At 42.8% G+C, this 16609-nt stretch overlaps 1 protein-coding gene across 2 annotated transcripts in view; it reads right to left on the minus strand.

Moving 5' to 3' along the window:
* Window positions 1–16609, minus strand: part of nek3 (NIMA related kinase 3) — a 30739-nt gene that overhangs the window by 12697 nt on the left and 1433 nt on the right. For both annotated transcript variants that reach the window (XM_078545258.1, XM_078545257.1), the window contains exons 2-12: window positions 15830–15960; window positions 14974–15067; window positions 11741–11838; window positions 11202–11285; window positions 5133–5200; window positions 4868–4954; window positions 3643–3697; window positions 1721–1921; window positions 1478–1556; window positions 1307–1365; window positions 68–179 (exon numbers count right to left, since the gene is read on the minus strand). In XM_078545258.1, the coding sequence (XP_078401384.1) occupies window positions 68–179; window positions 1307–1365; window positions 1478–1556; window positions 1721–1921; window positions 3643–3697; window positions 4868–4954; window positions 5133–5200; window positions 11202–11285; window positions 11741–11838; window positions 14974–15067; window positions 15830–15949 (1057 nt within the window). In that variant the 5' untranslated portion in view covers window positions 15950–15960. The remainder of the gene's footprint in view (window positions 1–67; window positions 180–1306; window positions 1366–1477; window positions 1557–1720; window positions 1922–3642; window positions 3698–4867; window positions 4955–5132; window positions 5201–11201; window positions 11286–11740; window positions 11839–14973; window positions 15068–15829; window positions 15961–16609) is intronic.

Here is a 16609-nt window from a genome sequence, read left to right on the forward strand (position 1 = left end):
CTTGCCACATTTGGAAATATCATAATGGAAATAGCAGCAGATCTTTCACTTTAATGAGCTATTTTACCTTCCATTTGAGAAGCTGTTTCTTCCAATGTTTTTTGAGCTAGGCCCTTGGCAATACTTTCTCCTTCTGCTGGGTTCCACTTTCTAATATCTGCGGATGCCTCTGTAGTTTTCTTTAAAATGTAATATCACATCACACACAAAAAAAGGAAAGGGAAGAAATAAATGAACAAAAACACCAACACAAGTTAAAAAAAACAAGAAATCAATTCTTCCTATGGAACTGAAGGACTGGAGTATTTTATAGATTGGGTACCAAACAGATATGGGTATCAGTACATATTTGGCACCTAATTTACAGTGTATCAGCACAGATTCCAAAATCAACAGACACAAATCACCTCTAGTTCTTCCCACCTCTTCTGATTTTTCAGCAGCATTGTCCTGGTCTGGCAATCATATGGCAGAATGTGGAGCTTGTCGTGACATTAGAAAATAAAGCTCCACTATCCACTTACTAGCGTGAATCCTACCCTCACTCCATGCCAGTAAACTCAGTGATAAGTAAATCAAACGTTGGGCAAGTCCAAATTACACATAGCGGGTAGTCTGGTTTGCTACAAATGTTCTCCATAGGAAACCACCTTGCTGACTTCATTAAGTACAGTCTTACCCTTATTAACTGGGCAGCAATGAGTGTTTAATGTTTCTAAATCATAATGACGCTTATAATAATGGCATGAAACAAGTTAATCCATTTGGAGGAATCTGATTTATAATAGTGATATGAAAAATAAGCACATCTAAGCAATGATATAGAATGGAGTTGATCCGAGAATGCCCTATATTTTCTCATGATGCATGATAGTCTATGTTAGTCAAGTGATTATGCTATAGTAATTTTTTTTAATACAACTAAGGGTCTCAACGGAGCTCAAAAGACTAATGCAATACATAGACAATGCAGTTTTCCTTCTTCATAGTTTTTCCTACTCCCAAAATGTCTCCACATCTCTTCTCAAATGCTGAAAATGTCCCTCCAGTACTTCAACCAAATGGTAATTCTTGAAGTGCAGGTCCAAACAGTGAACATCAAGAGCTATTCAAACGGGGGCATAAATCCCCCACCGACTTGACACAAAACCACACTATCTAACAGGGATCACATAATACTTAGAAGTGGGAATCACAGCCACAATGAAGTTCTAATGTCTGCTGTTCAAACATTTACATGCAATATGTACCTTGCATGTTGTAGTATTTAAATATTAGAGCATATTTACCAAGAGTTCATACAAACCATATATTCACTTCCACCTGCCCTGGAGGAGATATCTTCACATTTGCTTGGTACACTGGCTGAAATGGATTGAAATTTGCAAACTTGTATATGGATTAATTTCACAATTTGTTTAGTAGAATATTGTGCAGCATAACTTCCCAATGACTATTCCCTGAAATTCTTTAATACCTTTCTGCATTGTCCTGGGTTTATCTTGTGCTGCTTTCTTCTTTTTGGTTTTTACTTCACAAAACTCCTTCTTTACCATCTAGAAAAATAGGTTGAACATAAAAAAAGCACGAGCTAATGAGATAAGAAGGAAAAAAAATGCAAAGGATAGGCATTGTAAATAAATCCCCAAATGCTGGAGACGTACAGGTCAGTGTCTAAAAAGAATATTTCATGAATAAATCACAATGGATTTCTTCTCACCTCAGGTGATAAAAAGTTGCTAATAAGCTTCGCAAAGCAATTCCTAGCAAGAATAGTACTGACAGAGGGACGATCCTTTGGATTTCTTTTGAACATTTGTTTTATGATATACTGAAGTTCATAGGAGTAGTGTCTTGGAATTGGAGTGTAGGACCCTTTGCAGATTTTCAGGATGAGACTCTTCCAACTATTGGACTGGAACTGGCAAAATAGAAGAGTTGAAAGTATTTATTTTCACAATCTATAAAAAAAGAGATATTTACTGTTTCACAACATAACACTAAAACATGACATGCACTGAACTTCTAGAGGAATTCATTCAATGGAGCGTTCCAAGACAGCTTGACAGAATAAGATGCTGCACAGATAAAGGCCTGTTTCCTGCCAATGCCGTGCATGCTCCGTGCATGCGCAGTTCGACGGTGTTGCTCTGTGATGTCATTTGGAGCGCCTGATGGACAGCGGCCAGGATCAAAGATGGCGCTGCTGAAATCATCACAGTTAGGCAGCGGCGCCCTTTTACCAGGCACTCAGAAAGAAATGTGAAACCTTATTACTTTGTACTCATCCATTGTGGGTTGTTTAAATTAAAACATACACAAAGGAAAGACACATATTTAAGAAAAGACACTGCACTCTCTCCATCTTAATTACCAGCATGCTGGAATGAATCACAGCTGCTTGTAACCAGAATTAATACAGCCAGTTCGCTTGAAAAAAGTGCATTTTTGCAAGGAATAATTGCAGAGTTGCCCGTGGAACAAGCAGTGTTAGTAAATCATTGAGTTTCACCGTGAAAACTGTACTCTGTCTGCCACCCAAAAAGCATAGAGAAAGCATATGGCGGTATGCCATTAGCCATTACAATAGCCATTACAATAGCAAGCATCGACAGGGGATTCCCCAAGAGTGTTTACCCAGGAAGGGGTTGGGGGTGAGAAGGAGCAGATGGGGACCCCCATAAATACAGCCTAACACTCCCTATGGGTGCCCTGTGCCAACTGACACATTCCCCAGGAACCGCTGAATTTTGAAATTCACACATGTGCGATCCTTCTGATGTCACCACCGCATGCGGCCCTTAATTGTGCATGCGTAGACTGATACTGGCAGACTGGGCACAGTGGAATGATGTCAATAGATTTCTGAGCATGCGTGAACGATTGTGCATATGCAGACTGCCATCTTGTGTTGGCAGGAGACACAGTGATAGATAAAAGATTTTTTTTAAAAAATGCAATAGCTATTTGGCTGAATGATATATCTTTTCTGCACTTCTCTCATGATCTCTCCACATTGTAAACCATCTCCTGAGATTCTGTATTCAAAGACAATCCCTGCAAGAGTTAAATTTGAAGAGGTTTCTGGGTTTTTTTAAACCTCTACCAGCTACCCTAACCTCGTTTTACTTCTTTGTTAGCTCTAGACTTGACTATTTCAACGCATTCCTGGCTGCTCTTCCACATCTTACTCTCTGTAAATTTACCAAATTCATCCAAATCTCCGCTGCCCCTGTTTTAACTTGCACAAGTCCTGTTCCCCTCTCAACCCTGTGCTCACTGACCTGCATTGGCCCACCCATCAAGCAACATCTTGATTTTAAAATTCTCATCCTTGTTTTCAATTCCCTCCATGGCCTCATCCCTCCCTATCTCTGTAATCTCCCCCAGCCCCACAACTCCAAGGTATGTGTGCTCCTCTAATTCTGGTCTCTTGGGTAACCCCAATTTTAACTGCACCTCCATTGGTGGCCATGCCTTCAATTGCCTGGGCCGCAAGCTCTCTGCCTCTCTACTTTGCCTTCCTCTTTTAAGAAATTCCTTAAAATTTACCTTGGGATGTTTCATTACATTAAGGGTGCTATATAAACTGTTGTTGTTGCAGAGGACAGTGCCAAATTCTGTAAAAAAAAACAAACTTACAGGATGCCGTAGCGTGCAGAGCTCGTACAAGACACATCCCAAGGCCCAAATATCACTGAAAAGGTACAAATGGTAGATTTGGTGTTATTCGGTTGCAAATTCTACTGTAAATGAATTGCAAACAAATTAAAAAAAAATAGAAAGTAGACAACAATGCTTGTTTCTATCTTTACTGGTTGAGTGGTACACTCTTGTCGACATAAATATATCTTCCTCACAGTTGCTGCCATAAGAAAGGTGCTGTGAGTGAGCGTGTGCACCGTCTAAATACCTTGCCTCATTTTCTTCCCTGAAGCTGCTGATTCTTGCTGGAGTACATTCACAGAGGTACCAGCAATCATCCAGCACCTCGATCAAAAAGAGGCCTAAATAGGGAGTGTTGTTAGGCTCTTTGTTTGTATGGAGAATCTCAGTCAAGGACAAGCCTGTTCTTAACCATCATCCACACGTGCATTTTCCAGCAAGAGCCACTGGCTAATCATCTCATCACCAAGACTCCTTGTATGGATGTGACACAGTGGAAGACAGTGACTTAATCCAGTTATCTCAACTGGATAAGCAGAATACTGCCTCAATAACGAAACAAAGATAGTCAGTTTTCATTCCACAAGATGCAAACATCTTGCATAACAATATCACTTTTAATGAGTAGCAAATTAATGGCGGTTGCATAGAAACAAAAATAGAAATAGTAATTTTAGCATTGGAAGATATACCTTGCCTGAGCTGAATCTAGGCCACACTTTCAGGCTGGTTTTACACATTCCCATTTCCCTACTATCTCCCAAAACTAACAATAAATTTGAGCCCATGTCCCCAAGGTTAACAACAAGTGTAATAACCCAATGCAAACCCATTTCCAGAATTATGTTTCTAATTGTTAAAGAGAATCCAGTTTTTTGCTGTATAACCCCATGCATTGAAAAAAGTAGTGACTGGAGTTTCAGTTTCTGTGCTTACATATCCCATGGTATTCCATCCATTGAAGTGTTGTGCCTAAAACTGCAGCTAACGAGTACAAAAGCAAAAACCCCAGTGAGTATAATACTTGTCAATAGCAAACTTTATGAAATTAAATGAATTAATCTGGTTACTTGCCCCTATCTGTTGCTGGTTAACAGCTGGAATTTAAAAATCAAAATCTATCCCGGTGCTGGGAGTGTGACATGCCCTCCACACAGCATCCTTTATCAATCTGTCATCTCTTTAGCAATTAAGTTTGTACCTTTTGTTATTGTAAGGCTTATTCTCCCAAATTTCTGGAGATACGTAGTAAGGCGTTCCTACATAGGTGTGAGCAAAAGCCATGGGACTGTAGATAGGAAAGAAAAATGACATTGGGCAGCAAACAAATATTTTTGAAAACATATCAGATCATACATAGTGGCTTTGAAGTGTATTACTTACTAGATTGTTAGGGTTTTTCAAATACAAAATTATGCAAAAACGCATCAACCAAATAATAATCAGAGATTCACTAATAATCTCACCTGTTCAGTAGATGTGCAGATCCAAAATCTCCCAGTTTCACTATTCCATTTTTAGTGAGGAATATGTTCTGTAATTTAAAATCAGACAACAAAGATGAATTGTATATAGACTGTGTACTGATATGTTACCAAACTCCACAAGTTACCTCCTAACATGCACATTATTACATGTAGCATTAATTCACTGAGTTTGATGTTATTCTTTAAAATAGTGAAAGTACCTGGGGTTTAAGCAAATCACTTTCCTTCCCTAGATCCACGTGGTAAATTTGCAGTACAATTCCAGTTAGGTAAACATATTCTGGGGACAAATCTACACAACTCTAATCTGGTTATGATGATGTACATGGGGCTCACGAACACATAGTCCTGAATTTCACGCTTGGCGTGTGCTCCCGGCTGTGGTTGCATTGCAAATGCGATTTCATGCTGGATGGCCAATTAAGGTCAACCCAGCGTGAAACAAGTCTTCTGAATGGTTGGGGAGGGCTGGGCGGGGGGCGGGGGGGCGGGAGTCTGTCAGGGCGCTGGGTCCCATGGCGACCTGGCAAGTGCTTTAAAACTGGCAGAGGCAGTTGCCTGAAGGCTGCCAGGGGAGAATCTTTGGAGTCTGTCCAGGAGGTTGGAACAATGGCCTCACCAGTGGCTGGAAAAGTCAAGTGGGAGAGCAAGCCGGGTGGGCACTTGGTCCTGTTTCTTGGACGAGTGCCTCGAGATCCTCGTGGAGGAGGTGGGTATCAGGCGGGACACCCTCGTACCCAGGGATGGCAGGAGGAGGCCATCACACCTGACCAAAAAGGCCTGGGAGGAGGTGGCAGCCAGGGTCAGCAGCCACGATGTTGTGCGGTGCACATGGGTGCAGTGCCGCAAAAGGTTGAACGACCTGCTGCGCTTGGCATGGGTGAGTACCGAGTTCCATGGATCAGTGTGGAGAAGTGTTAAGGTGTGGCCGTCCCCCCGTGGAGCTCAGGGGTGTTAGAGCCTGAGTGTCAACTGTCACTGTCACTGAAGCTGGCCAAGGGGGTGAGCCCTGGCTGCTTGGCCTCAGCGCCTTACGGGTTGAGGGCCGCGACTTGGATGTGTCCTGCAAGGTGTTCCTCAGGTGGGGTTGGCCAGGCTGAAATGACGCTGCAGGTAGAGAGTGGACTAATCAATGCTCCTCTGTCCTTTCAGAAGAGAAGCCATAATACCATCAAGAGGTCAAGGACAGGCAGAGGCCCCCCAAACCTCCTAATTTTGACGAAGTACGAGATGGATGCCTTGGAGCTGGAGTGCCGCCACCCACCTCGATCAGCCGGTCGTGGAGAGGCAGGGGTCTCTGACGAAGATAAGAATGCAGTGCACAGAGTTGAAGGTGTTGGATTGTGCAAACATTCTTGTGTAGTATCATCATTAATGGGAGCCTTAAACCTGATGACCTCATTGATCATTGAAAGACGATGGCAAGATTATGCAGATCTCCATTGTCTCACCAGGGTGCCTGGCATGCACAGTGACAGTGTGATGACTTTAATGACATGTCATTGTTCTCCCTTAGATTCACAAGCTCGCACTTGAACGCAGGACCCTGAAAAGCCACCCTTGATGCCAGAGGACCACAGGACTGTAGATGCACCTGCGTCGCAGCCCCTCTCTGAAGCAAGCACCAATGCAGATACCAGCACCTCGGTGGGCATTAGATAGTCAGCTAGAATGTCGGTGCATAGTGGTGAGGGCACTTCCACTCGCTTGATGAGCAGGCAGAGGCAGAGAGTGCCCAGGGCGCCGGCAGTCGGAGGACTGTTGGAGACCAGGACCATGCTGAACCAAAGGCAAATGCTGAGCCTCTGGAGTTGTCCATTAATTTGCAGATGCTGATGTCCAGCGGGATGTGCGGGAGGATTTGGTGGAGATCCATGAGGATATGCATGCCATGGTCTCTGTTGTGGAAGAGTCCATGCGGAGCATGAGCACTGCGTTGACCCTCATCGCTGAGCCCACTGCCTTCTCCATTAAGAGAGTGGCGACTCTCATGGAGAGGCAGCTCCAGAGACAGAATCAGGGGTTCCAGGGGTTGTGCTCGGACCTACAAGCCCTCACACAGGCACTGACCTCAGGTGGTCATTGACAGTGTGGGAGATGGGTGAGGCACCCAGCATCCCAGCTAGGTGCCCGTCCATCAATGGTGAGCAGGGAGGTCCAGAGTGACCTCACCTTGGTGCACAACCTGCTTGTCATCTCTGCGGGCTCTTCATTGGGCATTCTGGATGACAGCAGCAACTTCTCTGCCCCTCTACCAGTGAGCGTGGCATCTGATGAGACTGCGATGACTGGGGAGATGCCAGCCATGGCAATAGCTACTCCCTCCTAGGCAGAGCCAGCACAGGCTCCACTGGCCAGAGGACAACCGTCAAGGTCATCAAGGCCAACAGGACAGCACAGTTAGCAGGCTGCCTCCATTGCCGCTGCCTGCAAGGGGGCAGGGGGACACCAAGACACAGCACTCATAAATGTAAGTTTAATGGCACCATAAGCACAAGAGGGACTGCTCATGGGTGATCTGTTCTGCCATGTTTTGTTAATATGTTTACCGGTGTGACCACTAACATCATATATTGTTATGTTCATTTGATGTGAGTGTCAACATATTATAAATTTTGCTTTTGTCTTAACGGCTTCAGTATGCTTCAATTGTTTTGTAGGTGCAGGGCACGCCAGTGTGTAATGCTGGACCTGAGTGGCTCTAAACTTTATTGCACAGGCACTGAGTGGACTTTCGGTTCAAATGAAAGGGTCATTTCAGACATCCAGGATGGAGGCGGCAGCCCTGGCATGAGGTGGAAGCAGATCTTTGGCATCCAAGCTGAAGGAGCATTGGATCAAAGCGTCCCTGGTGTCCCTGCCTCCCTGAAGGATCCAGAAGTCTACCTCCAGGCATAGTGTTCTCCTCACTGGGCTTCTCTTCTGAATCACCACTGGATTCATCCTCTGTGGGGATGCCTCAAGATCCTCTTCTTCCAGTGGGTCCCCCCTTGCCAGTGCCAGATTGTGGAGAGTGCAGCACGGAACCACTATCAGTGACACCCACTCTGGGGCGTATTGTAGTGCTCCCACTGAACGGTCCAGGCATCAGAAGCACATTTTCAGAAGACCTATGGTCCTCTCTATCACCGCCCTTGTGAAGGCATGACTCATATTGTAACGCTTCTCTGCCTCTGTTCTTGGTTGGCAGAGAGGCGCCATGAGCCACCTCTTCAAAGGATAGCCCTTGTCACCCAGTAGCCATCCATCCAGTCAAGCTGGAGCAGTGAATAGCCTTGGCACCTGTCAGTGTCTGAGGATGTAAGCATCATGGGAGCTGCCAAGGCACCTTGCACAGACTTGCACAATCTGCGTATTGTGGTCACACACTATCTGGACATTCATTGAGTGAAAGCCCTTCCTGTTGACAAAGGCACCCGGCTGACATGCTGGCACCTTGATAGCCAGATGTGTGCAGTCAATTGCACCCTCCCTGGATGCAGGGGAACCCAGCAATCACTGAAAACCCTCAGACTCGCTCAGCCTGGCTGACCTCGTCCGTTCAGAAAAGAATAAAATGTGATTACCCACCTGAACAGAGCATCAGTCACCAGTTTGAAGCAACTGTCGACAGCTGATTGGGACACTCCACAAAGGTCCCCCAATGACCTCTGGAAAGAGCCAAAGGCATAGAAGTTGAGGGCCACTGTGACCTTCAGAGCCACTGGCATGGGGCATCCCCCCAACCAGTTGGAGGTGATCTCAGGCCCAGTCATCTGAAAAATGGAGGCACGGTCTCCCTGGAGAGGCGGAGCTTCCTTCAGCATTACATCTCGGACATATTGAGGTAGCTGCATCGCTGCCTGTAAACCCTGGCAACAAGATAGTGGCGTCTTCTGCAGCCCCTTAGGCCTTGGACTCCCTGTTGGCCCCGCGCCCCTTGTGCCTGAGCCTTTCCTCCCACAGGAAGTTCCCCTGCAAGCTGCATTGGGACACCTGGCCTCCTCTCTCTTCTTCCCCTCTCTTCCTCCTCAGAGAAGGTGCCCTTAGCGGAAACCACAATCCCCATTACCAGGGTTCAGAAGGCTGTCTGATACCTGGAAGTGTCCACTTGGTCAAAATACTATGGGGGCCTTGGAGACACCAATGAGTCCTGAAATGAAGCCTGGAAATGCTAAGACTGAAGCTCAGAACAGAGATGGAGTTGTCATGTTCAAATAAGCAACCAGCAGCAAACTACATCCTAAACTCCTCACTACTCACAATGGCAATGCTGCGGACCCTTTTCATCCCGCCCTCCGACGAGGTTTCATTAAAAGGGGGCTGCCCACCCGTGCAACGAGGGTGAAATCACACGGGCAATGTAAAATCGTGAACAATTGCCTTTTTAATGGCCTTAAGTGGCCTTTTAATTGTTGGCGGGTGCAGCTCCGACAGCCATGCGTGCCCGCCAACCTAAAGATTGTTTGCGTGCGGAATGACGTTGGGATGCTCACCCAACGACATCTCGCACTATTTCATGTAGGTTCGGGTGGGGCACAGGCTCGCCTGCGAGGCGTAAAATTCTGCCCATAATGAAAATCATCTCGCTGGTTCTTTAGTGATGCTGATTGAGAAACACACAACTCTTATTCAAATAGTGCCTTGGGACCTTTAATGTCCTTCTATTCAAGCAGACAAAATCCCAGGCGGACAATGTCTCATCTGAAGGACGGCACACCCAGCAATGCAGCATTACCTTAGTACTGTGCTAGAACAGGAGAATCTGTGCTCAAGTCCTGGCGTGGAACTCAAACCCACAATATTTGGACATGGAGGAAACAGTAATACCAATGGGTCCAAGCTGACACATGTTTAAATGGCCACTCATTTCTTATTCTGCACATATCCTCACAAGATGGGCAACAGCAGGAAGGTTATCTGTATGCAGATCAGGGTGACCAAGAAGCAGACTACTGCATTTGGGATCAGGCAGGAACAACTTTGGGCTTGGATTTGGGTAGAGGGGCTGGTGAGAAGATGCCATGCAGCAGGAGCTGCAGTACCCAATTTAGCTACAGTACTCAAGGTGAGCCTAGATTATCAAAGTAGAGGTTAAACCCAAGCCAGGGAACAAAATTTAAGAGGTGCTGTATTAATGGAATGAAGGTCTGATGAACTATTCCAGTTTGAAAGTAGATTGAATCTTTTCCGCTAGTGATCTGATTTCTGCATGGTATTATGTGGTTAGTGTGGATCAATTAGCAACATTAGAAACTGGTTATAAGATAACTGTATTACCGATACGATTATTGATAAATAAATTGCAAATTATCAACAGTGAATACATAACACAGCAATAAGATAATTGTTCTGTAATGACTGTCCTGAGACAGAGCTAATGAGATCACAGCACAGCATACTGAAAACAAAACATGGGCGAATGCACAATTTTACAAGAATAAGCTGGCCAGTGAATAGAATAGCAATCCTACTGCCAGTTCAAGTGAGGCTAGATAGCTAGCTCAGCACAGATCAAGGGTCAAAGCCTGTGATCTTTCATCTCATGTAATTTGGTTAAAAAAAAAACTGGGTGATGCAGTTACGTACTGAGTCACTGAGGGGTGTAATATCTATTTCAGATTTCCTCCGATAATTTTAAGCATCATTTTGATTTCCACAAAACGTCACAAAGTCTTGTTTGAAGATATGATTAATGCAAAACAAAATAAATACAATACTTTATTCACGAGAAGCTAGAAATTACCGTTGGTGTTTGCTGATTAATGAATTCTGTCTTACTTTAATGGAGGCAGTTACCTAAAGTAGCCTAACACCTCCATTAAGATAGTTGACGGGGGAGAATTATACAAACTAGTTAAATACTACTGATACATAAATAATAAATAATACTGATGTTTTGAAATAATATTAACTTCAGATTTCAAAACACAGAATTTTCATCACAAAGCCAAACTTCATAAATCCCATTAGATTAGCCAGAAATCAAACAATCATTAGACTATTCTTAATTTTGTAAAGTCTAACAGTTATTTTAATATATTTTTCCCTGTAAAAATGAATACTTGCCTTGGATTTGATATCTCGGTGTAGAACTCGTTTGTCATGTATGTGCTTCATTCCAAGACAAATTTGTACAAATAGGTTCAGCACCTGTTGAAAACAAGTTCACAAAATCATTCCCCTATTGGCAATGTAACAGTAGAATTAGACTATAGCTTCATGAAAAATGCACCATAAATTCTGTGGAAGTTATTATGTTACAGAGGTAATTATCCTTTTTATCATAAAACTTCACTGATTGTTCAGGTTAATTTTAAAATAATCTATGTACTCTAAAGGCTGAATAATACTTGGGGGGAAGTGTGGAAATTACTCGCTGCTCCATCTGAAGACAGAATACAGCCTACACCAACAGAAGATGCAGGTGAAACCTGGGCATTTGAGTGAGATGGGGGTGCTCCTCCAGCCCTCTGGTTTCCTGTGGTTTAATCTAACGGGCACCCATTTCCAGAAGGAAAGCTGGAACTGGACACAAAACAATTCACACGAGTGAATTCTGTTCTTCTAGGATTAGGGTTGAGTTTCATTCACGACAAGATGTATACCATTTCTTCTGGAAATAATTTTTCCTTTTGCTGCAGAAGTTTTTGCGTGAGATCGCCACCATCACAATACTCCATCACGATGTAAAGTTGCCCATCAGCTGCAATAGAAAAAGATACCATAACATTAACTATGTATATGGTGTGTAGGATAGTGAAATCCTAAATCAAATAGTGCCTGAGACAACAATTTACAATTGCAGGATTCTTTTGTGCAAAATGACAATATTTTATCACAAATTACAAATACATAGAATGTACAGCACAGAAGCAGGCCTTTTTTTCTGTTATTTGTCTGTGGGGTTAACAGGTTTATGTCATTCTCCCACCCCTCTTCATCTAACCTTATCAACATGTCTTTCCATTTCTTTTTTCCTTGCATGCTTATCTAGCTTCCCCTTAAGCACATCTATGCTGTTCACTTCAATCACTCCATTTAGTAGTGAATTCCACATTCTTGTCACTGCCCGAAGAAAGAAATTTCTTATGAGTTCCTTATTGAATTTGTAAAGAACTATATTATATTTTACTGCCCCTAGTTATAGACACCACAGTAACTGGAAACATCTTCTCCATGTCTATGCAATCAACTCTTGCAGAATTTCACCTTTGAATTTTCTCTTATCTAGAGAAAAGAGCCCCAGTGCTTTAGTCTTTCCTGATAGTTGCGGCCTCTTAGTTCTGGCATCTTGTATATAAATAGATGATTGCTGATGTACGAGGATGATTACTGAAACCTATTCATGGAGTGAGAGAACTGGAAAAAAATACAGAATTGAGAAGGTAAAGAGATTAACAAAATATGCCAACAAAAAAGGAGACTAAACAAGAAACCTTTCCCAGTTTATGTGGAGCGCATATAGCACAAGTATATTTAGGGAAAAGGAAAATATATACAGAAATAAAGGGCTCTCCAGAAATAGTACTCATTTACTTAGAGTGCCCTTACTTTCTTACATCTTACTTTCATAATGCACGTTAATTACAAAATGTGCTATAATCAGCATGCAAAAATAAAATAAGCCATCTCAACCACCTTTCAAAACATTAATACTTTGTAAAGTTTGTAATTATTCCTTTTACCCTGTTTACTAGCTTAGCTTCCTTCATAATATTTCGTAATAGCGATAAATGTTCCACCATTGGGGTAATTCATGCCAGAATAGTTTCAGGCAGCCAGAACTGGAAGTGAACTGTTTGCAACTAACTTTCCTGTCAGCTCAGTAGTGCGGCTTCAAGAGCAGATTTCGACAAATGTTGCATACAATTGGCGGGAGTGGAAAACTGTGGACAAAATAATCTTAAATGAGTGTAGGCAATTATGGGTGAGTGTCACAACAGCAGCACAACAAGAGCCTTTGGAACATTGCAAAAGGCAACTCAAACATTAACAGCCTATGGCAAGACATGAGGGGGCAGGAAATAAATAAACTCAAGTTCCAGGCAATAGTCCTACAGATAATTAACAGAGCAACTCAGGACTCAATCCCATTAGATGGCTACTGAATATGAGGTGATCCTACATGAGATGATTGGGAGTGCAGTCATCCTCTGTGTTATTCCATAACATCATCCCTTTGGCCAGCATTGAAGTATGCCTGCAAGAAGGTGGTGCCAAGTAAAAGATCACAGCTGACTTTACTATCTATCACTGGCCATGCCAGTCCTAAGCTATATGGTAGCTTACACGACCTTGCAGCAATGTCACAACTCTGCATCCATGTCTTTGCTGAACCAGATCCTGTGAAGACAATTTCCCATGCACATTTTGGGGTGTACACAAGTGGTCAGTGACATTTTAGCAGAGGCAGCCAATAAGGCATCACTGCCTCTAGATCACCCTAGTATGCCTCCTTTCGTGCAATGGCACTGAAAGCAGGACATACACTGACCCTGTTCACTGGGATCTGCATTGGGACACAAAGTGGGAATATTTGGACTTCAGCCTTTTTCTGCCCCTTCCCTGACTAGCAGGTAGTTAAAAGCAAAATACTGTGGATGCTGGAAATCTGAAACAAAAGCATAAACTGCTGGAAAAACTCAGCAGGTCTAGCAGCATTTGTGGGGAGAGAAACAGAGTTAGCATTTCGAGTCCATATGACTCTTCTTCAGAGCTTTGAAGAAGGGTCATACAGACTCAAAATGCTAACTCGTTTTCTCTCCCCACAGATGCTGCTAGATCTGCTGAGTTTTTCCAGCATTTCCTGTTTTTGTAGCAGGTAGTTAACACTGGATGATCCAGGCTGCTAACTCTGCTACTCTTATGAAGGCACATACTGATCCATGTTAATCCCTGATGGCTCAGATGGTTAAGGAAGTGAGTAACTGAGTCACGCATCAGGTTCAATCCTGTTCTCTGCTGAGTTTGCTGATGTCAGTCAAATAACATGAGTACTGCTTTGACCAACCTCAGTGCTCCAGGTTAGAAAGGGGAAAATTGACAGGATTCTTCTTGCTAATCAGTTATCCCTGTTAGAAATGTGGGTGTCAGAACAGTAATGGGATTTGGTATCATGCCGGCTTGACCAAATATGGACAGTGTGTCTGGGGACACACAAAGAATGGCCACTAAAGCAAGGTATTGGAGTACAACTACCATCTTAAAACTATACCTCAGCAAGAAGTCTTCATCTCCACATTATAAGAAAGGATTAGAGAAAGGATACAAAAAGGTTTACTAGAATGATAGAAGAACTTGAAGGTTATGCATATCAGGAAAGATTGAACAAGTTGGGGCTCTTTTCTCTAGAAAAGTGCTGACTGAGGGGTGACCTGTCAGAGGTTTTAAAGGTTATAGAGCGGTTTGATAGGGCACACGTAGTGAAGATGTTTTCCTTGCCAGGAATGCAAGATAGTCACTAATAAAACCAAAAAGAGTCAGGAGGAGCTTCTTTACACAGAGAGTGGTTAGAATGTGGAACTTGCTACCACAAGGAGTGGTTGAGGCAAACAGCATTGATGCATTTATGGGGGAAGCTAGATAAACACATGCGGGGGAAAAAGGAACAGGATATTTCGATAAGGTTATAAAGGTGGGAGGAGACTCACGTGGAGCATGAATAGCAGCATGGACCTGTTGGGCTGAATGGCCTGTTTCTGTGCTGTAGATACTATGCAAGTCATTTTCTTCAGAAGATGGCAAGTAGCAGCACGAACACTGGGATCAGGATAAAGAGGAACATTGGCCAAGAAAGTAAGAAGAATAGATAAACCAATTAGTTCCATGATTTACTCACCTTCAAATGAGTCTACGAATGCAACAATATTGGGGTGCTTCATTTTAGCAAGGAGTATGGCTTCCCTTCTTGATCTTTGTAGGCCAGAGGGATTCTAAATAAGTAGGATAAAAAGGAGATACCACCTTGTCTTGCTGTGAAACATAAACAATACCCAAGGTCTTTAACAACTCTGACCTTTGGAAAAATGCATGTTTTACTGAAGTTTTCTAAGAGATAGTCTGATGTTTTCTAAGAGATAGTCTGATGTTAAGAGCATTAGGTTCGGTTTCATCTTTGGTTCAATTACATCATAAACCGCATAGATATGCATCATGTATTTAAATCATATGCCATAACAAGTGTGTGCATCCTCTACTTAGTGCTAACGTGAATCATTGCTATGAAAGTATTCTTAACTCTGACTTCTCAGTCAGGTGGTCAGGGGTGCAAACCCCGATATAACAATTGAGCCCATAAACTGGGCTTCTGCATAGTCAAAGATGCCACTTTTCAGATCAGGAATTAAACAGAGCTCTGGTTGCTCTGTTCAGATCACATAGCACTTTTCAAAGATGATCAAGGGATTTCTCTCCAAATTCAAGAACAGATTATACTTTTTTTTAAAATCCCTATAAGCAAAGCAATGGTGATAATTGCCATCTCTAAAAACGTTCACTGCCACAAATGATAATTGATGCAGTTTCAAGTCCCATTGAACTTAATTCTCAATCCAATCAGCGGGAACTTTGAGAACAGAGCCGATGATATCCCTCGCTTTAGATGGATGAAGGGGCTAAAAGTATAAAATATAACAGAGGGAACTTAACTAATGTCTCCATGAAATAAAGTTAAAACATGCTCACATCACATTTACCTTTGAAAGATGAATTTCCTTCATTACATATTGCTGACTTTCATTGTGTGCTTGGACCAAAAGAGCTCTACCAAATGAACCTTCCCCGATAACCTTTAATACTGTGTAAGTGTCCATCATGAAATACTCGTCTGGAAAACAATTGCAATTTTGTGTTAACCAGTGAACCATTTTGCACTGTTTTACTATAACTTTAATTTGTTTATACATTTTTATTTCGTTTTAATTACACAAAACTATTCAATGTAGTGTTCAGAGAGAATTAGGTAACCTTGTATACAAAACAGAAATTTAATATGCAGATACAACAAGCAATTAGGAAGGCAAATAGTATGTTGCTCTTTATGGCAAAGCAGTTGGAGTATAAAAGAAAGTCTTGCTACAATTGTACAGGAGTTTGGTGAGATCACACCTGGAGAACTGTGTACAGTTTTGGTCTCCATGCATGCTGAAGGAAGCATGTACTTAGTGGAGTGCAACAGTGGTTCACTAGATTGATTCCTGGGATGAGAGGATTGTTCATGAGGAGAGATCAAGTAGAGTAAGACTATACTCTCTGGAGTTTAGAAGAATGAGAGGTGATTTTGTTGAAATATACAAAATTCTGAGAGGGCTTGTCAGAAGAGAGGCTGTTTCTCCTGGCTGGAGAGTCTACAATTAAGGCATAAAGTCTCAGGACAAGGTCAACCATTTTGGGCTGAGATGAGGGAGAATTTCTTCACTCAGATGATTATGAAACTTTTGAATTCCCCACCCCAGAGGCCTGTGGATGCTCAGTAT

Source organism: Cetorhinus maximus, chromosome 7 (genome assembly GCF_964194155.1).
Source record: "Cetorhinus maximus chromosome 7, sCetMax3.hap1.1, whole genome shotgun sequence".
Classification (NCBI taxonomy): Eukaryota; Metazoa; Chordata; class Chondrichthyes; order Lamniformes; family Cetorhinidae; genus Cetorhinus; species Cetorhinus maximus.